This window comes from Rhinolophus hipposideros, assembly GCF_964194185.1.
Source record: "Rhinolophus hipposideros genome assembly, chromosome: 10".
Lineage (NCBI taxonomy): Eukaryota > Metazoa > Chordata > Mammalia > Chiroptera > Rhinolophidae > Rhinolophus > Rhinolophus hipposideros.
Genome location: NC_138056.1, coordinates 65,262,233 through 65,286,206, shown reverse-complemented (window position 1 = coordinate 65,286,206; position 23,974 = coordinate 65,262,233). Strand labels below are relative to the sequence as shown.

The following is a 23,974-nucleotide window of genomic DNA, read 5'->3' as shown; positions in this document are numbered from 1 at the left end:
GCTTCCTCACATTTACTGCCAATCTACAGTATTCCCAATGCTGTGGTAACCAAAACGGTAAGTGTTCGACAAATATTAGTGACTTACCTGTCTAGGGGCTCTTGTGGAGGCAAAAACAATTAAGATCAGCTCCCCCCTGCCGCTTCCCTAAAAGGGCATTTACAGATTGCAGTCCTCAGGGTAAGCACAGAACAACGTTAATGGCAGGGTGGGAGGACGCACCATCACCAGCTTAAGCAGGACTAACATGCACTCGAGACTGCACACTATTCAACAGCTGCCCACGAAGCCGACCAGCGCTCCCGCCTGGGCCCGGCGAGATTCCAAGCAGGGCCGTTACACCCACGTGACCAAAGGAGCAATGTTTTCGCGACCCAGGGTGTGGGTACAGTCACGCCAGCGGGTCCTGGCAATGTTCGGCCACAGGGGCTGCTAGGCCGAAAGGTGCAAGGGATATGTGAGTGAAAGCTGGGCAGGCCTGTTTCAACAGAAGGCTGCAAGGTCCCCAGGGGAGCAGCGGACGCCAGGGCAGCTCGGGGCGCCCCCCGCCGTTTCCCAGGACGGGATGAGACGCTGGGCTGAGAGCGCTCTCAAGGGTGAGAAAACGCAGAGAGGCGCCAGGACCGACCTGGGCCTATTCGAACGTCAACCGCTTCTTACCGAGAACTGAGAACCTGAAGTCGCAGACACCGACGCTGCCGCCATCTTCCTTGTTGCCCAGCACACCTCCGCAGCCCCGGGCGGTCCGCGTTCTCGTGCTCTTCTTCCAGATTCGACAGCCGCCCACCAGGGGCGACCCTTAGCCGAGCCCCTGATGGAAGGGGCCGCGATGCTGGTGCAAGGTCTAGAAACCCCCGCCACACTCCCACGCAGGGACGCCCTCCCTCCCTCCCCGCTCAGAGCGCACACGGAAAGGGCAACACGTCCTAATAGACGTTCTCAATAGCCAATCAAGAAAGCGGACGTCTTCCGGGAGTAGGAGCCAATCCGTCTCTCCCCTCGGTGACGTCACAAGGTAGCGCGTAGCCGCGATCGCGGAGGCTGGTAACGCTGTGGGCTACTAGACAGCTCAGAGGAGATTCCACGGAGGGGCGGCTGTTCTCCGGGCGGAGACGTGGGCGAGGGGTTGCGTTGGTCTCCAGGGGTCATTGAACCGTATGGTTGATGGAGAATTAAAGCGAATGCGAAATTCAAACACTCCATCAGTTCCCTTGGACCCAACGCCAAGGAGAGCGTGAGTTTGACTCGGGGACGCCTCTCCAGGTGAAGTACCTACCTTTTGACCGGTAGCAAGTGGAATGGGGGAGGAGGGGGGCTGAATGATTTGGTCCAGTACAAATCAAGTGAAAAAACAGTTGAGGCAGAGAGTAAATCTTCGCGAACATTTACCCGATTGGCTGGGGGAACGCTCGCGCAGACCTGACACCGGCTACTAGCACCCGCCGCGACCCAGACCTGTGGGCGGGGCGAGTTGAAAGCGGCGTTCGCGCGCGGAGAGCGGCGGGCTGCTATTGGCCAGCGGCTTCCTCCCTTTGTGGGCGCTCCCTGCGTAGCCGGGGTGAGGGGTGGGGAGGAGCGTCCGCGTGACGCGTAACCTCCCCAGCTAATCAGGAATGGGGGAGGCCGAGAAGGAAGCGGATCCGCTGCCGCGCAGCTGAACTGCAGCGAGCGACCCGCTTCGTCTCCCTCCGCCGCTATCGGGGCCTAAGCGGGAGCGGCTGGGACGGCGTCACTGGGTGGGCTGGGGCGGAAGTGGAGGCGGAGGGAGACGGCGGCGTCCACAGGGCCTTGGGCTCTCGCGGCAAGGCCCTGGTGGGCGCGCGGCAGGGGGAGGGGGAGGAGGAGGAGCCCGCGGCCCGGGCGGCGGCGGCGGCGGCGGCGCCCGAGTTCTCCGTAGGGCCCCGCCTCGGAGCGGGTGGCGGTGGAGGAGGAGACTGAGGAGCAGGATGGCGGCCTCGGCCCTGTACGCCTGCACCAAATGTACCCAGCGCTATCCCTTCGAGGAGCTCTCCCAGGGACAGCAGCTCTGCAAGGTCCGTGGGCGCGGGGCGGCGGGCGGGCGGGGTTTCCTCGGCCGTAGCCCGAGGGAGCTGGGTGCCCGCTGCACTGCGGTCTCGCTCTCTTTGCCGGCGCCTTGGGGGTTTGGAGCCCTCGCCCCCTCGCCGGGGGATCCCTTTCTCGAATGACCTGGGCATCAGCTGGGAAAGGCCCCTGAGAGAAGACAGAATCCTGCCCGCTTCCTGGAGGCCCAGGAGTGGGCCGGGCCCCAGCAACATTCAGGGGTCTCAGGGGTGGGGCTGAGTGAGGCAGCCACCTGTCTATGCCGCAGCGACCCTGGGGTGGAGATGTTTTCGTCTGGGTTTTTTGCCTGGTCTGTCCTCTCCTTCCACCGGGAGGCAGGGGACGGTTTTTGCACTTTCTTGCTAGGAACCTGAAGCAGCAAAGCTGATGGCATCCTTCTTTCCTGCCCAGGAAAGCGAAGCGACTGGCTTGGGAACAGAATGCTCTATGATTTGGAGCTCCTCCCATCCCATTAAAGCCGGGATGCTGTCTGTGAGCAACGGTGCAAAATAATAAGTAGTTTCACATTTAACCAATCCTTGAAATCGGCCTTGACAGCTTTCTTAATTTATCTGTAGCATACCCTCCCCCGTGTAATAAAGACAAAGACACCTATGCCGCCTCTAAGGAATTACGATGTAATTGGCCACTTATATGATAAATCACCCAATTGTTTACGTTGGGGGGGGAATATTTTATTAATGTTTTAGACATTTGACTAGGCTAGGTAACAATTTTCTACCAGAAAAGTGAAATTTGGGACTTTGAGATAGGTACTGACTAATTCATTGTCTTATTACAGGAATGTCGGATTGCACATCCTATTGTAAAATGTACTTACTGCAGATCTGAATTTCAACAAGAGAGGTTTGTATACTGAACCGTTTTTGATTGTTAAAGACAAAGTATTATCTGTAGGGAATACTTGGGGGTTTTAACTCCATACTTGTATTAGAGTCTGTGTTTTTTAATGGTTTAGCATCTTAAATTTTATGCTGTAAACCTTTGAGACATAGGAGAGACAATGTTGACAAAGAAATTAATGGTTATTTTCGACCTAGACTTCAGTTTGCACATGAGAAAAGAATAAATTATTGTGTGGAAAGCGTATAGCCTTGCTAATGAAAAATTCAGACATTTCAGACATAAGCACATTAAAGTTAAAAAAAGAAAGGCACATCAATGCTGACATAGACCTGAGGAAAGGTTACTCATAACTTGTTACCAGTGGAAGAACGGCACACACTTTTTTTTAATAGGATGATTCCTATTAGAGAATTAGAGCACATACTGTGAGAGTAGCCTAAGAGAAAAACAAATTCTTCATAAGTTGTGTAGGCACCAAAGCAGTACTATGATGTCTATTGGAGAAGGCTCAGTGGAAGGTTAGGTAAGCACTGATTCATAATGCTGTGCGTAAGTAGTGACAAGTGTGAAGATTTTGGAAGAAGATAGAAAACATTAGGATTCTTTTGTTTACCAAAAAATACACAACAAAAATGTATAGAAACATTTATCTTAATGGTAGAGGAATAAATTTGAATAACAGTCCGTGGGCGCTGAGCCCTATGTTTGTATTTTTAAAAAACCTTTGGTTTATATTAGAGTAAGTTTTAAATACTTCTAAAGCAAATAGTACTCTGCTTTCGTTGAACATTTTTCTGATTACTTCAGAAAGCCACATAAATTTGATCACCTATATATCATTTTCTTTTCAGCAAAACTAATACAATTTGTAAGAAGTGTGCTCAAAATGTGAAGCAGTTTGGCACTGTAAGTATGTCATATATTTTCATGTATTGTTACTGGTCAATTAATAATTTTCACAAAGATGAACCTTTAAAAAATACGTATAGCTATGTTCTTAAATACTTCAACATATAAAAATATTTCAGGAAAGAAATTTTCTGTAGACAGTCTGATGAGAAGATGACAACATTTAAAAGCAGTCATGTGCCTGTTTTATACACTGAAAGTCAGTGTAAAATGTGTGATTTTATTCTGTAAAGATTCAAATATAGAAAACTACTGGTTATGGAGAAGCACCTTACCCATAAAATTTGCATAATCATACTTTTCTCCCTTCAGAAACTCCAATAATTTTTATATAGCAGCACAATTCAGGCATTGATTCACAAAAGTCATGACATTATTCTAGTATAAATTCTTTTCTTACATGTGTATTATAGTCATTACTGGTATATTACAGTCATGTTTAGTCAAAGTACTGGCCTTAAGGCTCTATGAAATCCTGAATTGTCTTTTGAATATCAAAGAAAATCAAGGTATGTTTATTATAGTTTATGTTGAATGTGCTTATGCCAATTTTTTAAAGTTGAAATATTACCTAAAGTATATATTCCTTGTATCATCTGTACCTGTATATGATAAAAGTTGTTAAATGTTTTTTGAATAAAAGATGTAACTAAGTAGGATATCATATTAGTAGAGGTTTGTTCCCCCAAATAACTGCATATATGAAAATTTCCTATCAATGCATACCTTTATTTTTATTTTTAAGACCCTTTTCACATGTAGCTTTTTCATTATATAACATACTATGTGAATCATAAATGTTACTCGTGACCTTTTTTTAACTATTCAATAGAGAAACAAAAAGTTTCATGACTAGGAATAAATTTTACTAAGCAAATAGAAACATGATAAATTTTATTGATTATGGCAGCATACAGCAGGTCCTCAAATGTTGTTTTTTGTTATGACACTGATGCGATGTCATATGAAGAGATGTCATGGGAACTTAACTCTTGTTACCCTACAGTAAAATTGGTTTCATTATGTGTTGTTTCGTTCACTCGCAGAACCTGTCGAGGACCTTAAATGAGGACTTACTGATTTGACACAAATTTTGTTACCTATTCATTTCCTTAATTAACCCAGAATTCTATTTTGTATAGCAAATTTTTAATATTTTCAAATGTCTCTGTTAAAGAAAACATGTATTTGTTTTTCAGCCTAAGCCTTGTCAATACTGTAACATAATTGCAGCATTTATTGGTACAAAGTGTCAGCGTTGTACAAATTCAGAAAAAAAATATGGACCACCTCAGACCTGTGAACAGTGCAAGCAACAATGCGCTTTTGATCGGAAGGAGGAAGGAAGAAGAAAGGTATGCTTTATTTATGTTATGACATATTCTGGAAATGAAATAAAACAGCAAACAAATTGGAAGTTATTATAATTAATACACTATCGAGACTTGATGTATTCTTTGGGTCCCTGAAAGCTGGTAGTTAGATGAAAGTGCAGGAATAGTGCATTTTCTCCTTGTTTGCATAATACTTAGATTCAGGTTGATCATTTGAGATCACTGTACTTTAAAAAACATTCTGTGATGGTTATTCTGTACTACTTGGTTATCCAACGGTTGGTTTGGGAGAATTGCTAACTTTTAAACGCTTTCAGCTACTTACCCTTTTGCTGGTTACTTGAAGTTGCTGGTGTGAAAAAAATATAGCTCATTAACATGATTCAAGTTACTCTTGTGCCTTTTGATTTGGAGCTCGTATTTTAAACCATTGTTTGTTTTCCTCTACCTACAGTGACTTAAAAAGAATGTGTATTCATGTGGTATTCCTCTGCTGATCAGCATTCACCTCCTGTTTCTCAGTTTCAGTTGATTTGCAGGATGACTCTCTTTGAGGGGCTCCCCTAGATCCCCTCACAGCAATATATGTATCCTAGTTGTAAGAAATGTCCCCCCAGCACTTCTTGTATGAACAAATAGAAGATAGAAATTGGTGGTTTCATTTTCTATCCCCGTGACATGTACAATTGATTCTCGTTGTTTGTAGTAGTTATGTTCTATAAAGTTGCTGCAAATACTGAATTAGTGAATACTTCCTAAGGGCAATATAGGATTAGGTTCGTGCCACTTGGTCACAACAGGGTGATTAATACATAATCTTGTTTTGTGTGTGTTTCTGTTTAAAGACACCTTACTTAATATATACCGTTGATAGATTAACAGTTGTAATGCAAATAGCAGTATAACTATGCCTGAAGGAAGCTTATCTATCACATGTTTTCTACATAGAGTACATCACAGCCTTCTTGTGCTTTGGAACACTATATACATCACTTCAATCCACCTAGAGACCATTTTAAACAGTGAAATCACTGATAAGCAAAAAATGCAAAAAACATGGCACTAAATAGATGATGAGGATTTGTTTAGGGTATGAGAGATGAAGGAAGAGGACAGCAGAGCATCACCTTGTTTGACCTGAGCGGGGAGGGTTTGCTATTCGGCTACACAAATTTTTTGCTGCTCTGTACATATGCATGAATGATCACGAAAGCACTGCAAGTTGATTTGGGGGTTACAGGTAAATTTTAGCAAGTAGGTGATGAATTTAGAAATGGGAAGTCTGCAAATTATGAGAATTGACTGTAGATGTCATTCGAGCTCTCTTTTTTTCTATAAAGTAACTGTTTTTACTGTAGTGGAAAATACTTTGTCATTTTAGTAATTACTAAAATGTGATTTAAGAATTCAGTCTAGTGATTCCGTAGATTTCTTTGAACTATATCAATTTATGCTTATTCTCCAAATAATAAAACAAGTTTTTCCAAATTAAAAAATGCCTCAAAACTAATGGAAGTCCACATACCATCCTCATCAATTTTATGATCCTCCAAACAAGAATTTTCCCAAGTTTCAGAAAAGTCTAGTTTTACTTCAACTTTTCAATTGTGTGTGTGTTTGAGATAGAGAAATATAGGTAGAAGCACTTCTCTTACCTGGTTTCACCTCTGGCCAGTTTACAGGTACATTTAATCTAATAAAAATATTTTCTTTTAAAAGGTTGATGGAAAGTTATTATGCTGGCTCTGTACTTTATCATATAAGAGAGTTTTACAGAAGACAAAAGAACAAAGGAAGAGCCTCGGATCTTCACATTCAAATTCATCTTCTTCTCTTACTGAGAAAGACCAGCATCATTCAAAACATCATCACCACCATCATCACCATCACCATCGTCATAGCAGTAGTCATCACAAGTAAGTACTCTGAAATCATGTTTTCTAAAATCCTCCCAGGCACTTTAATGCCATATATTGGGGTTTAACTTTCGCAAATCCTAGCTAGTGCTAGTCTAGTTTCCATTGTACACGATCAGCTTTGAGAGTGTCTAGGGCTTTTCCCCACTTTATTCAGTATATACAATTACACACATGGAGTGTATTTAGCTGTATATCATAATAATATAGATAGGACATTTAGGAAATTATAAAATTTACATCATGAAGTAAAAATATAAGTACATTGGAGTTAATTAAATACTTTATTGATTTCCATTATCAAAAGCCTCATTATTTTTTTGTTTAAATAATTGCTAGGATTCTATTTGTAAAAATTGCATTTACCTCAGGTATCATTTATTTACTTTAGTTAAAACAAAATTAGACCAGTGACTAGGAAATGTAGATACATTCAGTATCTTTGGGAACAGATTGTAACACTATCATTTGTAACTGGGATAGAAACATTTTAAATCTTGAAGGTTCTCAAAGTTTGAAACATAATCTTTTTAACTAGTGGTGCTTTGCTGTTTTTTTGTTTATTTTTATTTATTTTTTTAAACACATAGGCAGGAACTCTTCAAATATAAACAACTACTTGTTTTTTTAAAGTGCCTTGTGGTGGCGGAGTTATATATTAGTAATATCTTAACCCTTTATGTGTATAGTATAAAGGTTTTTAAGTGTGGTTTTAGTCTTCAGGGCAAAATCAAGAACATTAAAACACAAAATAAAATGGAGAACACAGGAACATGGTACATACTGATTTTCAGAATTCACTGTTTTTTCCCAAATTTCTCTATAAGTCTTTAAAGTTCTAGATAGGTAAAACATAATTTTATTTACAAAACAGTAATGTCTACCACAGTTAGGAACACAGCAGTTTTTTTTAGAATATAATACGGTTCTGTCTAATAAAGATTTGATTCTAAATTGTAGCCAAGCACATATTAAATTATGGGGTGTTTTTGAGGCACCGATGTTTACTTCAGGAGCAGTTTTTCCACGTGCCTTATTGTGTTGTGCTTTCTGGATATAACAGTGGTAGACTGCATAGTGACTTTTAATCTTGCTATTTTGAAAAAGTTTTGTGGTCTTTATATCAGAGTATCCCAAGGAGCAAAGGAATATAAATTGTCCTTGTTTTTGCTTCTTGTTTTAATAAAAAATATGACAAAATAGCTATGCGGCAAGCCTGCTCCTAAGACTCAGCTGAAGTGTCCTTTTCCTTTGTCCTTTACATATAAATTTGTCTTGGTGTGATGTGAAAGGACTCATTCAGTATGTTTATAAAAATTAAATTCCGTGACAGGTACTTAATTTTTTAAGACAAGTTTCAAAAGTAAAGGGAAAGAGGATGGTATTGACATTTTTTCACTTTTGATTATTTAGGAAATAGAAATACTAATTTGTATTTGATGAATATAGACCGTTTGACAAGTAGGCAACTAGTTTGTGGAGTCCTATCTTAAGTTTAGTAGATTAGAACAATGATATGACGGGGGAGAATGAAACCTAGGTCAATCTGGATCCAGGAATGGCCCACCTCAGAAAGCAAGGATGAGAATCCTGAGTGTTTCTCTTTAATCATTACTAATATGATTGATCTCACTTTGAAATCTGGGTAGTGCTGTTAATTCATGTATGATTATATGGCCTGCTAATGCTGATAATAAAATTTTTAAAAGAAATAAAATGGCAGCTGAATTTCTAAGGAAGGTTGCCATTCATTGCCACAAGTAAGGAAAAATTAAGGTTCACAGAATTACAGAATTCCCCAACTTTGTGTTTATTTAGAGGTGATTGTTAAGAACATGGTCTGTTTTTCAGTTTTGCTTAAAAAAACTACAGCTAAAATAATAGTAAATGTTATACAGACAGGTATACGTATTTCTCATTGTGTATATGCTAGCACTGTACTAAGTGCTTTTACATACGTAATTCATTTCATCCTTATATCCCTCTAAGGTATGTATTATACCTGTTTTATAGGTGAGGGAACTGAGGCTCAGAAATTGTAATTAACTTGCAAAAGATCTCACAACCCAGGTCTTCTAACATCTCTTATATTTTATAAATACACAATGTCTGTACATAGGAGATGTTCTATACGTGTTGAGTCAATAAACTAGGGCTTAATGAAGCATTGGCTAATGTGCAAGTACAGTGGGAAAATTTGTAGGATTCATAGTGCATTGTAAGGTGGTTATATTACTAGTATGGCATGGTGGAAGAGAAGTAGTATTCATTGTAAATAAAAGTTAAATCAGTTATTATTGTGAAATTTCCCAATATTTTCAGCATGACTTCTTCAGAGTATTGACTAAAGAAAGATCTAGAGACTTTGGAGAGAGTTCTTAGGAAAACTAGGAAAGAAACACAGAAATTAAGATATTTCCTCGTTCAACCTGACATATTATTCTGAAGAATTTGAGTTACTCCAAAGGAAGAATCTTCATGTGGGATTATTAGGAAGGCCTTGACTCAAAAGATAGAACATCTTCTATCTGAAATAGTAAGGGCAGCCTAAGTGCAATGATTCTCGGTCTTTGTAATTATAGAAGCCTGTTGTGGTGGTTTTCACGGTCATACACCCCAACCCTTAATATGAGATTTAATTGAATTATGGAAGTGCTGATTAAAATAAAAAATTTAGTCCCTATCATTGTACCTTTCTTGAAGAATTTAAGATGACTACATAGTAGTCATCGGATTGGAATTTATCTTACTAGAATGTGATTTGTTCTATATATATATATATATATGTATATGTATATATTAGCTTAGTCTGAAAACTTAATTGAATGTGTTTTTCTCTGAACAAAGGATTATAATAAATATACGAATTTGATTTCATTGGGAAGAATGCTGTTATGTGTAGATGTATTAAATAAATATTGTTTGTTATTAAATGTCATTTATATATTTTTCAGAATCAGCAGTCTGAGTCCAGAACAAGAGCAGGGACTGTGGAAACAGAGGTAAGTAAATATGTTAACATATTTACTGAAGTATTTCGAAAATTATTTTTTAAAATGTGACATCCCTTTAACCATGTTAAGTTAGGCTTTTAAAAATTCAGTGATATTTGGTAATGTTTTAGGGGAAGAGAATTAACTTATCACTTGGTGCCTCAGCCCTTTTTACTCTAATTATTCTTATTAATGTTTGGTTTCAGCCATAAATCCTCCGCAGCAATTCAGAATGAAACTCCAAAGAAAAAGCCCAAATTGGAATCTAAGCCATCTAATGGAGATAGGTAAAAATGAATTCCTTTAGTGAAAATTCAACTTAGTTGAACAGTTACGGTTGATTGCCAGTTATTATTAGGTAAAAGAATAGAAACATGTGTCTTCTACATTGACTTTGAGTCATTCAGAAGAATAAACATAATCAGTTAAAAAATTTTAACTTAATTTTGGCAATAAGAAAGTGGCACTGCACTGTTTTTGTATTTGGGGAATGAATTTGGGTTTTGAAAAAAGGAAAACATCTGAATAGAGAACGTTCTTTTTATCTTAATTATTCTTCAATGATACACAAATCTAATTGTGATATTTTAAATTGACCTGCTTGGAAAATGTTTTTAGATTTAAGGTATTATGAGCGAGCGTGACTTTGTTTTAGTTCATTAGCCAAGTTTGCTGATGTTACTGTACAAATTGGCTGCCTATTGCTTTACACTAGAAGTATTGACCCCCTAAAAGCTAATACTGAATTATATTTCTGCAGGTGTATGTAATGTGTGCCATTAGTAAGGTAATTTGCCAGTTGCATCCATTTCTGTCAGGTACATATTTTTTTGCATTAGCCTTAAGGATGTTTGTGGAATTGTCTAATTTATGCAATTTGAACACCTGATAATTTTTCTTCTACTTCATTTAACTGTGTTTTACTTTTTTCTTTTTAGTAGCTCTATAAATCAGTCAGCAGATAGTGGGGGAACAGACAATTTTGTCCTTATAAGTCAACTGAAAGAAGAAGTGATGTCACTTAAACGTCTCTTACAGCAGAGAGACCAGACCATTTTAGAAAAAGATAAAAAGGTAAGAACATGGTTCGCTGAAGCCTGGTAAGATTTACATATTGACTCTTTACTGATAATTGCAAATTTTATTAAACCTTGTTTAATCATTTGGTAATGTTTGTGGTGCATAATTCCTAAAGATACATTATGAAAGCCCAAATTGGACCCTAAGCTGTCTAATGAAGATAAATAAAATAGTCTTTCAGAATTTTTGTTCTAAGAATTGAGAGCTAATTAGAATTGTAGTAATTTCTGAAAATTAGTTTTCACTAAGCCTGTAATTTAAAATAGGTCTAATGTTCTATTAAACATTTTTTTAATTAAAATTTTAAAAATGAGAATAGTTCTAATGTCTTAATTTGAAAACGAAATGTAGAGAATATTTTGTGAATTCTTCTGATTTAAGAAAGTAATTGAATATAATTTTTTTTTTTTTTAAAGATTTTATTGGGGAAGGGGAACAGGACTTTATTGGGGAATAGTGTGTACTTCCAGGACTTTTTCCAAGTCAAGTTGTTGTCCTTTCAATCTTAGTTGTGGAGGGTGCCATTCAGCTTCAAGTCATTGTCCTTTCAGTCTTAGTTGGGGAGGGCGCAGCTCAGCTCCAGGTCCAGTTGCCATTTCTAGTTGCAGGGGGCACAGCTCACCATCCCTTGCGGGAGTCGAGGAATCGAACTGGCAACCTTGTGGTTGAGAAGTTGCTCTCCAACCAACTGAGCCATCCGGGAGCTCAGGGGCAGCTCAGCTCAAGGTGCCATGTTCAATCTTAGTTGCAAGGGGCGGAGCCCACCATCCCTTGCCTGACTGGAGGAATCGAACTGGCAGCCTTGTGGTTGAGAGCCCACTGGCCCATGTGGGAATCGAACCAGCAGTCTTCGGAGTTAGGAGCACGGAGCTCTAACTGCCTGAGCCACCGGGCCAGTGCCTGAATATAATTTTTGATATACCAGTCATGTATTCATTTCAATTCAGATTAAATAACTGGTGAAAAGTAATGCTATGGAAATTTTTTTGTGTTTTAGTCAGTGATTAGCATTAGGTGTCTAAGATTATTTTGTAGGAAGTGTGTTTATTGGAATTTTGTTTGATTTTATTTATAGGTTAGATCAAGAGGAATATCAAACATTTTGTCTATTTAATGTAAAGTTCTAACTTCCTGTATGAACTTGCTCAGAATGCTTTCACTTCTTTAGGCCTCAGTTTTCTCATTTTAAAAATGAGGGTATTAATACCATCTTATGGGATAGTTGTTATGATTAAATGAAAATGTAGAGTACTTACTGTGTTTCCGCAAAAATAAGACCTAGCCGGACCATCAGCTCTAATGAGTCTTTTGGAACAAAAATTAATATGAGACCGGTCTTATAAGACCGGAAACACTGTACTATAGCTCCTAGCATGTATAAGTGCTTATAGTTCCAATTACTAACGCTTAGTCATCTTTGAGGGTAGAATCTACTTTTGTACTTGTTTTACGGTCCTAGGCTATCTAGTTTGATCTGTTTCAAACATTTTAATGCAGTAGGAAAACAGTCTTTTTAAAATTATAAACAACGTGATTATAAATACGTACATATATGAACATATATGAATTATCTGTTTCTGAGTATCCATAGTAGTGCTTCTGTCTAACCTGGCTTTTACAATTCTGCTCTGGCATTCAACAACTTTTTTTTTTCCATTTCTATTTATATATATATATATTTTTTTTTTCTTTTTTTAATAGGGTGACATTGGTTATTAAAATTATATAGGTTTCAAGTGTGCAATTGTATAATACATTATATATTGCATTGTGTGTTCATCACCCAGAGTCAGTTCTCCCTCTATCACCATATACTTGAACTCTTCTTTTCCCTCTTCTACCACCCCATCTCCCCTTACCCTCTGGTAACCACTAAACTGTTGTCTCTGTCTATGAATTTTTGTTTGTTTGTCTACGTTGAACAACTTTGGTGTTACATTTTCCCACAGCTTGATCGTTAATGTATCTAAAGTTCTTTTAACACATTTGTGCCTTTAAGCAAATTCAGTCTATAAAATTTAGTATTGACATAAGATACTAGTAAAAATAAGATAGTTATAAGTATCTTATTTTTAATGGTTATTTTTGAGTAACTGCAGGATATTTTAAATTGATGAGCTTTTATGAAAATTTGTTTTATACGCAGAAATTTAGCGACATTTCTATTGCAGAAAGACAGCTATATCTGTATCAATCTAGATAAAAGTTGAATAAAATGGTAAGTCAACTATAACAGTGATTCCAAAACCAAGTAGTAATGAATTGTGGGATTTTTTTTTTTTTACTTTTAAGATATTTTTCCTTTTCCTAGCATAATTTTCTATATTAGTGCACTTAGTTGAGTTTTCTACTTTCATTAGTGTTCCTTTTTTCTTAAGAAACACTAATGGGAATGGGGCAGTTAGCAGTGTTATAAGGAAAGTAATAATTGTAAGCCTAAAATGGCTACATATTGGCAGTTTTTTCTTATAATGTAAATCTAAGACAACCAAGTAATTTTCTTGAATTTATTTCACTTTATTTAGTGATTTTTAGAACCAGCTACATACTAGATCATGAGGATACAAAGGTGAATAAGTAAACAATCCTTCCAGAAATTCTTAATCTGGAAGCAACTCACAGTATAGTAATGAGAAAATGAGTATCTTAGCTGGTTAGATGTGAATTGACTTTTTGGCACAGGAATTCCTTTGTGATATAGAAAAAAGAATTCATTTATTCTTTGAATTTGACGAAAGCAAGGACTTTTATTCAGAAAATAAGAATGTAAGACACCATGACTTCCTTTCTCTCTTTTTTCTGTTGTACATATTTCAGTTTATTTCAGTTCACTAACTATTGGGTAATTACAAAAAAGAACTGCAAACCTTTAAAGCTTACATAATAAAAACCATTTAAAAGTAACCAGAAGCTTTTTTATGCAGAGTTCTAATAATGAAATTATATAATACCAACTTCTTAGTGTAAAGTCATGAGATTTTATAGTTTCCTTGTTACTGATATTTATGAAAAGTTGTCATGTAGCCTTCTTTGCTTCTTCAAATTACTTTTTGTTACATTTGTCTAATTAGCCCAAATTTTAAAGTAACGCCTTTTCCTTTCTTGTTCCATATTAATTATACTTCCGTGGTTTGGTCTTCACTTTTACCTCAAATCTTAGTTGGAATCAGATACATCATTCTGGACGTATGTTTTCAAATGAAAGCAACATAGCTCTTGTTTCATGGACCATTCCTCTTTGTACTTTCCCCACGTGAAACGTTTTCTTTTAATCATTGAAAGATTATTTTATTAAACCAGTTTTATTGTTCATTTATAATATAAAGTCCATTTTAATTGAGGCATTTCCAAGGTATTAGCCATTAAGCTTTCCTATTGGCATACCAGTTGCCAAACTCCATCCAGTGAAGCCACCTTTAAATAGAAACAAAAAGGCAACTTCCCCAATGTTTTACTGATGGTTCATTATTATCTTAACCTTAAAATTATACTACAGCAAAATAGGTAGAATGCATCATTTCACAAAAATTCTAGATAAGTTATAAAACTCAGGAAGCTGCTGATAACATTTTCCACTTATCTGATGAATTGTGAGTTTATTTTAAATAATGTGTTTGTATATGTGCATATATATGTATATATATATATATATATATATATATACACACACATATATACACAGACACACATATATATGTTGGTTTTTGTTGTTGTTGTTTCTTAATCTCTCAGTTAACTGAACTAAAGGCAGACTTTCAGTACCAAGAGTCGAACTTGAGAACAAAGATGAACAGTATGGAAAAAGCTCACAAAGAAACTGTGGAACAACTTCAGGTAAATGACATTATTTATATAAATAGTTAGTCACGAAAGGCTAAACTTTTTTAATAGTATTCATTGTCTTAGACTAGTATTTTTATCCCTTTTTTATGCATATTTGGTACATTTTCAGCTTTCATTTACAGACTTAGTTTTTAATCCTGCTCCTATTAAAAGTAATTGCTTGAAATCACTTGGTAGAGGAAATCAGTATAATTAATTTTAAAAACTTTTCCCTAAATTTCAAATGAGGTTTTCAGAGGAGAGGGTATCATTGCAGTATGTTCAGTTGACCATCAGATGAAAAGCAAAAAACTGAAAATCAGATTCGTGAAACTGAGATCTTTAGTACATTGTGCAATCATTCTTCTTATGTCCTCGCAGATGATGGGAAAGGAGATGGGTATACAAACCACTTCTCAGGGACCTCAGGTAGATGAAATTTATGCTGCATGAAGTGATGCAGCATCTAGGTCAATCTCAGAGTGCTGTCAAGTGTATAGACTCAGAAGGATGTCAATATAGGCAACAACTGAATAGGGAAGCCAAGAGTTACCAGTTACAGAGAGAGTAGTATCTGATGTCTGCCATGCAGAGATGAGAACATGCAATGGGGATATAGATTTATTTCCTTATTTAAGCTTTTTCTCACATAGGTTTTATAAATTTAGAAATGAGACCATACTGAATTACCTGTTCTATTGATTTATACATTCTGACATTTGTAGAGTCAATCTTTAGGTAAAAGGTTTTCAGAAGTTTTAAAAGTGTAGAAGATGCCAGCACACAAGACTTTTGACTTGATGGGAGAGTTTAAGTTGGAAGGAAGGAATTAATACTGCCCTGGTTGGTTGGTTAATTTGTTTGTTTTTAACAATGTAACACTAAGGGATATTTGCTATTGCTATCTCGGTTTTGTATTCTTCATAGTTCTTTGAAAGTAGCTTAAGTTGAGTAAGATTGTAAAGTGGATATAGGAACCTGTTGAAATTTGATGTACAGGTTGCCTACCATTAACACTGATGTTACTATTACAAAGAATTTTGAAGAGAAAACCTTGAATAGAACTTGGCATATAGTAGGCATTCCAATAATTTGTTGAATGAGCGGTGATTTATGGAAATGGCCATGTCCTGAGATTGCTCATTATTTTGGACTTCTTACACATTGTTACCATCCACCAGCAAGTATTAGTTTTATGATATTTTTGTTTTCCTCATTCAGTTATTAATGCTGAATGATTACTTGGTAACAAAATCTTGTGTATGATGATCTCTGGTGTGGTGTGGTGTAAACCAAAACTCTGGAGTAAATCCAGAATAAAGTGGTGGAAAGACTGTGAGCAGTACTTAAATATAGTAACACTTAGTACTTCTCAGTGTTGGAAAGGCAGCTTGTTTTATTTTGTAGTTGTAAGTATAGGGGAACCTCTTTGATGTCTAGCCTGATTGACCTTAAGCTTACGTTCTCTTGGTTGGTAGCTGAAGTTTCATATGATAGAATATTAACTAATAGAGTGTGATATTTTCAATACGATTTTACATAGGCTGTCTTATTTGCATCTTAAAATAACTGAGTTATATGTCAGAAGTTCCATAGAAACCTGCATCTTCTGACTCTGATTTGACTATACTTTCTCCTGTTCCACCTTTTCCCACCCCTTCAGGTTACTTAGGTTTTCTGTTTCATGTTATGTTTGTTAACATTCTGTCACAGTTAAGTACCTTCTTTCAAATCCCACTCCCTTTAGCAACCCTGTACTAGTAGGTGAGTAAACATAGTTAACTGTTTTTCTTATCTTTTTGTGATAAGAAACTAAACCCTATACCAGGAAAGTTACCTTGCTCTAATAGCTCTCAAAACATTTTTAACTACCACGCCTGGAGGAAAAAAACACTGAGCATCACAAGAAAAAATGGTGCAGAATACCAAAAAAAACCCACCCAAAACAAACAAACAAAAAACAACCCAAATTACCTAAAATATCAAGAATATCAAAACAATTTACCTTTCCTTTAGGAGGTAAGTTGATAAAAGGGTGAAAAGGCTGCAAACATTTGAGTGCCTGCTATGTACAAGTCGCTGTGTTTAGCTAAGTTTTATATTTCTGATTAGTTCTTTCGACCCCTGTTGTGGGTAGTGAAGTTTCCATTTACAGATGAGAAAATTGACTCCAGGTTACACAGCAGATAAATGTCAGAGCCAGGATTCAAAGCAGGATGTGTATGATTCTTAATCCAGATATTCTTTCCTTTATGCCAGTGTTTCTAAACATTTTTAACTTGCTTGAGTGTTTTTAAATAATAATGGATTTTTGAAGGTGCGTAATAAGTAATATTAGTATACAAATTTTAAATGTATTTGTATTTAAATATTGTATTACAAAATATATTTTTATTATACCTATATTAGAATCGGCAGAATTGGGCTTGTCTCCATTTAACAACTGATGCACTGTTTATTTTTCTTAAATGCTTTTTTCTTACATAATTTATTAGCAGACAAATTTATTAGTGACACGAGTAGGAGACAAAATATATAAATGCAGGTTGAAAATTAGCTGCTAAAGAATTAAAAGGAAAAATTGCTTTCAATACCTAATGTTTGAATTCTGGTATTTCATACTTAGGATATGAAAATTATAAACTCATTTTTTTTAATTGATCAAGAAAAAATAATTTGAAGGTTAACTTTTTAATGATTTGGTGTGTCAGTATAAATGTTTCTATATAAATGTAACTTACAGATATCCCTTTTTATGCCCTTCATTAATTTGTATTTTAAAATTTGTTCTTAAAATATATTTTTTTAGCCAGTACGTCTACTATAGTTACAAATTAAATAATCTGTAGCTAACAGTAAAAAGAAAACAATTCAAAACTACCACATTGACTAGGACTGGTCAGCTGAATAATAACCCAATCGATAGAGTGTGCTCACTTGACTTCCACTAACTGCCAGGCATTCTCATTGATTTGACCCCTGAGTTTCTCAAACTGTTTAGTTTTAAAGGGAAAATAAAATCATTTTAAATTCTTGATGGTTTTATAAATTTGAAATTGAACTAGAAACTCTTAATTACCACCTTAATTATTTAATAACCGTGAACACAGAAATGCTGCTGCTAATTGTGCAAACATATGATTTGCAAATATAAGATTGCTCTAAGAATATTTGCATTTTGGAGGTCATAGGTTATGCATTAGGGAGAGTTTGAATGAAGATGACTGGGGGAGTTAAAGTACAAAGCTTGGAAAGGTTTCTATCTCATGAAGCTGCTTTAAGATGGTATACACAGAAGGCAGGATGTTAATTTGCCATACAAAGGCTAAAATTAGAGTAAAAGATAAAGCACTGGGGTTAAAAAAAAGTATCTAGATAATAAAAAATCTTGAGACCTGTGAAAGAAAATTGTTTTCAAACATAAGCCAGAGGATATCTTTTAAAATTTTATTTAGGGCAGTGCTCAGATTTTTGGCTCAAAAACTTCAAAAGTGTTTGATCATTAATGTACTTATGTAGTATATGGAGGGTTCTTATTATCTGTTTCCACACTTAAGAGATTGCGTAGGGAAACAAAGGCAGTGAAAATATGAAAGTATTCTGAATACTGAAGGGTCCCTACTTCCAAATTCCTCTTCACTAAACACTAGTGATTGTCACAGCACATCGGCTTAAGGTCAGTGTCTTTCAATGGTGGATGGTACATTTGAATAAAGTGCAAATTCAGTTCAGGTAGATGACAAAGGGCAATTGTGAATCTGAAAAGAAATTTCAGCCTTTCATGAAACTAAAAACAATGAGTATGTGTTACTGCTCAAATTTGATCAAAGCTAATACCAAATGACTATATGACAATTAAAGGAGCAAAAATAAGATCAGAAAGGGCGGTGCTGATGGGTACTTCAAAAAAACATTTAGATACCAGTCCCTGTGGCAAAGTGATAAAATCAATATTTTTGCAAAAAGGACTTTTTACACTTGTTCTAAAAATAAGTGAACATCAAATAAAAGATTGTACAATCTGTAGGGAACTATTCCTCCTAAATCATCACTTGAGTCGTTTGGTCTTATTTATTATAAAATAAAACTTACTTTCATGGTTTTCATTTCCTGTTTTTAGGATAAAGAGCCAAAAATTCTATCCCTATTTAAAATTTTGACCCTCTTTTAAGCAGGTTCACTTTAAGTTGCCTTTTTAATAACCGATTATAAAGAGATGAACCTAAATATGCTTTTTCATTTAATTCTGTTAGTGTTTCAATGAAATCTTGGTCTGTAAGTGAAAACAGCATTAGACAAGTAGTATTCTTCAGCATGACTTAGTATTTCAAACATTTTTAACCTTAAATGTTTCTGTCTCCCACAGGCCAAAAACAGAGAACTACTCAAACAGGTTGCAGCATTGTCAAAGGGCAAAAAGTTTGACAAAAGTGGAAGCATACTAACATCCCCTTGAGAAAGTTATTAATTTAGTGTTTCTGCTAAAAATGTAAATTTGAAAAAAATTCTGTGAAGCCCTTAAATTCTGTGTAGTGGAAGAATATTTTTGCACACCAAATGAATTGGCGTGTTTCCTATTCACTTTTGTAACTGATGATGTAAGGCATTTTTTTAAGTTGTAAAACATTCAAATAAAACTTCAACTGGTTTGAAGTAACTTTTTAATTATTTGATATCAAGGAACTTTTTTGCCAGCAATAGTATTAAACAGTTGTGAAGGAGTGCATGAATAGTGCTCTTTATGAAATGCAACATGCAATAATAGAGTAGTCAGAGTAGCAGGGTTTTCATTTTGTTTTCTGTTTCACACTATGCTAATACAGATAAACAATTTTCAGTTTAGAAATACAAAAACTTTTAAATAAGGAAAGTGGTAAACACTGGTTTTTTTGGTAATTGTTTTCACTTTGCATCAACATAAATTTAGGAGAGAATCATGGTGCTTTATTAAAGAGAATATGTAAATATGTTTTTAAAAGTTAGATCATTAACATTAGTTAGTATACTAGTATTTTCATTATTGGTATAGGAATTAATGTTTATTGTACAGTATCCAAGGTAAAATGTGTTTTGTTTTGTAAAAAAACTGTAGATTTTTACTTACAAGTGCCTTTTTGCCACCTAATGTTTTTATTTATAGGAATGCTGATCTTTTGTATATAAAGCTTGTTTTAAAATCATGTTTAATAAATGTTTGTATATAAATGCATATGTACAGAGCCTATTTCAGAAGGAAATGAAAGTTGCTAGTAAAATGTTTGAGGTTGCATTAAGAACTGAAAATGCACATAGACTTTAGATGATTTTGTGGTTTGTTTCTGTGTGATGCGGGAAGCTGTTGATCATTGAATTCATTGAATTATGTCAAAATACTTCCCCAAAGATTTAATTTTAAATCACTTCTGATAGAGTATATTTTTTATGTGATACAGCTTCATGTTCATATTTTGTAAGTTACATGTTTTGCTTTATTTTTCTTTTATAAAAATTTTAAAAATTTATAATTTTTCTGCAGTGGTCCATATATCTGCTTTCCCTATAATATGTCATTAAGTTAATATTTATGTACACCATACTTAATTTGTAAGTTTTAAAGCAAATCTGAAAAAAAAATTAAATAACTTTTAAATCAATCTGTGACTATCTTTGAATAAATTGGAATCTATTGTAAGATTCAGGTACTATTTATAAGAAAATTATATCAGAGTCTTTAAAATTGTCTATAAAAGGTTAAAATAGGGTGGGATAGGTTATGGGAAATTGTTGACTAATTATATTTTGATCCATTGGTTTTCAGTCTAATGGAATTAATTGATCTCCTGCTTAGTAACTGCCAGTTCAGACTTTTAATTTAACTTTAAAACATCAGGCATTGCTAGTATACTGGATAGAGTGGAAGAGTTCTTTCTCTTAGAAATTTATGGGCAAGGGTAAATTTGTTTAAAGTAAACTTACTAAATTTATCAATTTTGAAGATGTTTTTAAGCAAGCATTGATTATGAATGTCATATCAAAGGTCACCTTTGCTCAGAATACAGGATGATTGTAATAATTGTTTTCAACATGACTCACATTTCAGTAGATTATTCTTATAGTTACTCATTAGAAAGTAATTTCAAATAACTGTCCAATTTGAAAATATGATCTAGGGTAATTTTCAAGTGATAGTGAAAGATTGAATGAGTCAGACTTGGAAAAACTAAGCTAGTTTGTTTTTATGAGATCGTCATGCAATAATCTTCCTAAATTTAGTACTCTCAGCAAATGCCCTCTTAACACAAATTTTAATTTTTGCAGGATTTGCTAAATTCATAAGATAGTTGTTACCTTTCTTTAAAATTTGTAATGCTTTATATTCTAATTTCATAGTCATTTGTCAATCCACAGTGGTCATTATCATTTTAAAATAAGCTGTGTAATAGTTCTTACATACTTTTTCGGAGCTGCTATGATAGAAAGGTGCCCCTTTCCACATTTTTAGTAAATCACAGATTAAAAATTGAAAATCAGTCTCAATAATTAAGCTTGTAAATTCAAAGGCTAAAATCTTTTAGGGGCTTCACAGTATTTAGTCCTAATTAAATACCCTCTTTCCATGACTTTATTTTATAACTTAATTTTTTTTGCAGTTGTATAAACTAGCAATTGAGTCCCAGTCCTGGATCTGTAGCGTATTGACACAATGAGCTGATGTTCTTTAAATGTGGACCTGTAAGGAGATACTATGGTGTGCCGTATTGTGCTTTTTAGCCTGTTTTCAGCTATTAATTAGCATTTACCAGTGAGGGTCATTTTGGCTCAAGTTATTTATGTATTAATAGCCTGTGAATATTACAGTCCTTTTTAGATTGTATTGGTCTAAATACACATTTTTTGCAGTGAACCTGTTAAGCTGTTCACATGTATAGACTATTGAAATACTGTACTTGTACACACCTGACTGTTGACATTTTGTACTTTTTTCTAAATCCAATATTTCACAATAAAAACTTGTCAAAAACTTTGTATTAGTTTTCTATTGCTGTTATAACAAGTTCCTACAAACTGAGTGGCTTAAAACAGCACACGTACATTCCCTCACTGTTCTGGCGGCCTAAAATCCAAAATCAATTTCGGTGGCTAAAGCAGGGTGTTGGCTGGGCTGGCTCCTTTTGGAGGCTTAGTGGAGAATCCGTCTCCTTGCCTTCCCCAGCTCCTGGAGTTGCATTCCTTGCTTTTTGTGGCTCTTTGCCCCTTCATCTTCCTAGCCAGACCTCCAGCATCTGTAAGTCTCTGCCTCCACCATCCTCGGTTTGAAGTAGCTCCCTCTGCTCCCTCATCTGAGGCCATCATTGGGCTCACCTGGGTGACCCGGATCGTCTCCCCATCTCAGATCCTTGGTCACATCTGCAGACTCCTTTTTGTCATATAAGGCAACATATTCCCAGGGTCCAAGGACTCGGACCGAGAGCTCTTTGGGACCATTATTTGAGTCTACCATAAGCTTTATCTACATTTTCCCTTTAGGAGGCCCTAAAACAACAGATTTGAGATCATTGGCTCAGGCCGAACAGAAACTTGATTTTCCTATCTGTTCATTCAGACTGTTTTTATGAAATAGTCATTTTCCTAGGGGGAAAAAAGGTATATAAATCTTTGTTGAGCTATTTAAAGCAACAGTAAAGCAAATCAAGTAAATACAGTAAAATTTTTGAAAAGTTTGGAACATGGTAAGAACCATGTTAGGTTGTTGGATAGAAAAAAGACATGATTGTGTAATTTATAGTTTAGTTGGGAAGACAACATACATGAAAACATGTATGCACTTGACTAGCACTTGACTTTGATATCATAAACTGCAATAAAAAGCTAATAACCTTTAGCAAGGGCATTCGAAAATTTGGGAAGGTTAGTCTTTCATTGCTTTCTCAAACTTGAGCATGCATCAGTCACTGGGGTGTATGTTGGGGGCCGGGGATGCTTGTTAAACACCTTGCTGGGCCTCAGCCCGGGCCTGAGTCCTTAGGTCTGAAACAGGGCCCAATAATTTGCATTTCTAAGCTCCCAGGTTGCTGTTGGCTTCTGGTCCAGAGCCCACAGTTTGAGAATCAGTGGTATTAAAAAAAGAACAGGGCCGGCCCGGTGTCTCAGGCGGTTGGAGCTCCGTGCTCCTAACTCCGAAGGCTACCAGTTCGATTCCCACATGGGCCAGTGGGCTCTCAACCACAAGGTTGCCAGTTCAATTCCTCGAGTCCCCCAAGGGATGGTGGGCTACGCTCCCTGCAACTAACAACAGCAACTGGACCTGGAGCTGAGCTGCACCCTCCACAACTAAGACTGAAAGGACAACAACTTGACTTGGGAAAAAAAAAAGTCCTGGAAGTGCACAGTGCTCCTCTTCCCCAATAAAAATCTTTAAAAAACAACAAAAATAATAACAAAAACAATAAAAAGGTTTAAGGGATAAGTGGAAGATACCTTGGAAAGAATTCAGAAAAATTATTTAGAGCCCCATTTTAAAGACCGTATGGGTAGAGTCTACTAGAGTTTTGAAAAGGAAGTGATGTAAGACCAGATAGTTTTACACTAGAAAACTAGAAAATATAGGAATCATTTTCTTCAACTGCTTTATTTTATTGCCAGGAAAACAGAGCAAGAAAGTTTAAGTGACTTAAATTTTGACTTTTATTAAAAAGTCCTGCTGTTTTCCAAAAAGAATTTGGGGGTAGCTTGGTTTAAGTAACTTGTACCTAAATAGTTAGCCACTCAAATAAAAATCAGTTTTAAGGAGGTATGTATGTATGTAGTCATATCAGCCGTAACTAAGTGGTTGAGGATAATGAGAAAAGTCAATTGAATATGACAAGTTTACGGGGAGAGAAAAATCTGAATTCTCAACAATGCCTTGAATATACATGCAGAATTTGTTTTTTAATTAACAAGGAGATGGTAGATGATTTAAACCCAGTGTTTTTCCTTATGTTTAATACTGATATGACTGCATTTGGAAAAT

General features: G+C 36.1%; 2 protein-coding genes across 6 annotated transcripts in view; one reads left to right on the top strand and one right to left on the bottom strand.

Moving 5' to 3' along the window:
• The window catches only part of CEP57 (centrosomal protein 57), a 44,083-nt gene extending 43,171 nt beyond the window's left edge, over positions 1–912 (bottom strand). The window contains exon 1 of one of the 2 annotated variants that reach the window (XM_081061625.1): positions 661–912. In XM_081061625.1, the coding sequence (XP_080917751.1) occupies positions 661–705 (45 nt within the window). In that variant the 5' untranslated portion in view covers positions 706–912. The remainder of the gene's footprint in view (positions 1–660) is intronic. The other variant, XM_081061624.1, reaches the window with a different exon arrangement.
• Positions 913–1,665: 753 nt separating this feature from the next.
• Positions 1,666–21,987, top strand: FAM76B (family with sequence similarity 76 member B). Of its 4 annotated transcripts, none has more exons than XM_081061629.1 (11): positions 1,666–2,033; positions 2,473–2,553; positions 2,864–2,928; positions 3,780–3,834; positions 5,037–5,192; positions 6,891–7,087; positions 10,042–10,089; positions 10,287–10,367; positions 11,019–11,154; positions 14,893–14,994; positions 19,349–21,987. In XM_081061629.1, exons 1-11 carry the CDS (start codon positions 1,947–1,949, stop codon positions 19,436–19,438), a joined length of 1,098 nt encoding a protein of 365 aa, XP_080917755.1. In that variant the 5' UTR covers positions 1,666–1,946; the 3' UTR covers positions 19,439–21,987. The 4 variants fall into 4 exon arrangements, with proteins under 4 accessions (XP_080917755.1, XP_080917752.1, XP_080917754.1 ...); XM_081061626.1 differs by having other exon boundaries at positions 1,839–2,033; positions 11,022–11,154; XM_081061628.1 differs by lacking the exon at positions 2,473–2,553 and having other exon boundaries at positions 1,839–2,033; positions 11,022–11,154.
• Positions 21,988–23,974: the final 1,987 nt, after the last annotated feature.

What these genes read in the sequence shown, in the direction of transcription:
- FAM76B (XM_081061629.1), top strand. Translation starts at nt 1,947, where the DNA reads ATGGCGGCCTCGGCCCTGTACGCCTGCACCAAATGTACCCAGCGCTAT. An exon ending in TTAAAGCCGGGATGCTGTCT is followed by an intron (nt 2,554 to 2,863) that starts GTGAGCAACGGT and finishes GTCTTATTACAG; the next exon opens with GAATGTCGGATTGCACATCC. An exon ending in CATAGCAGTAGTCATCACAA is followed by an intron (nt 7,088 to 10,041) that starts GTAAGTACTCTG and finishes TATATTTTTCAG; the next exon opens with AATCAGCAGTCTGAGTCCAG.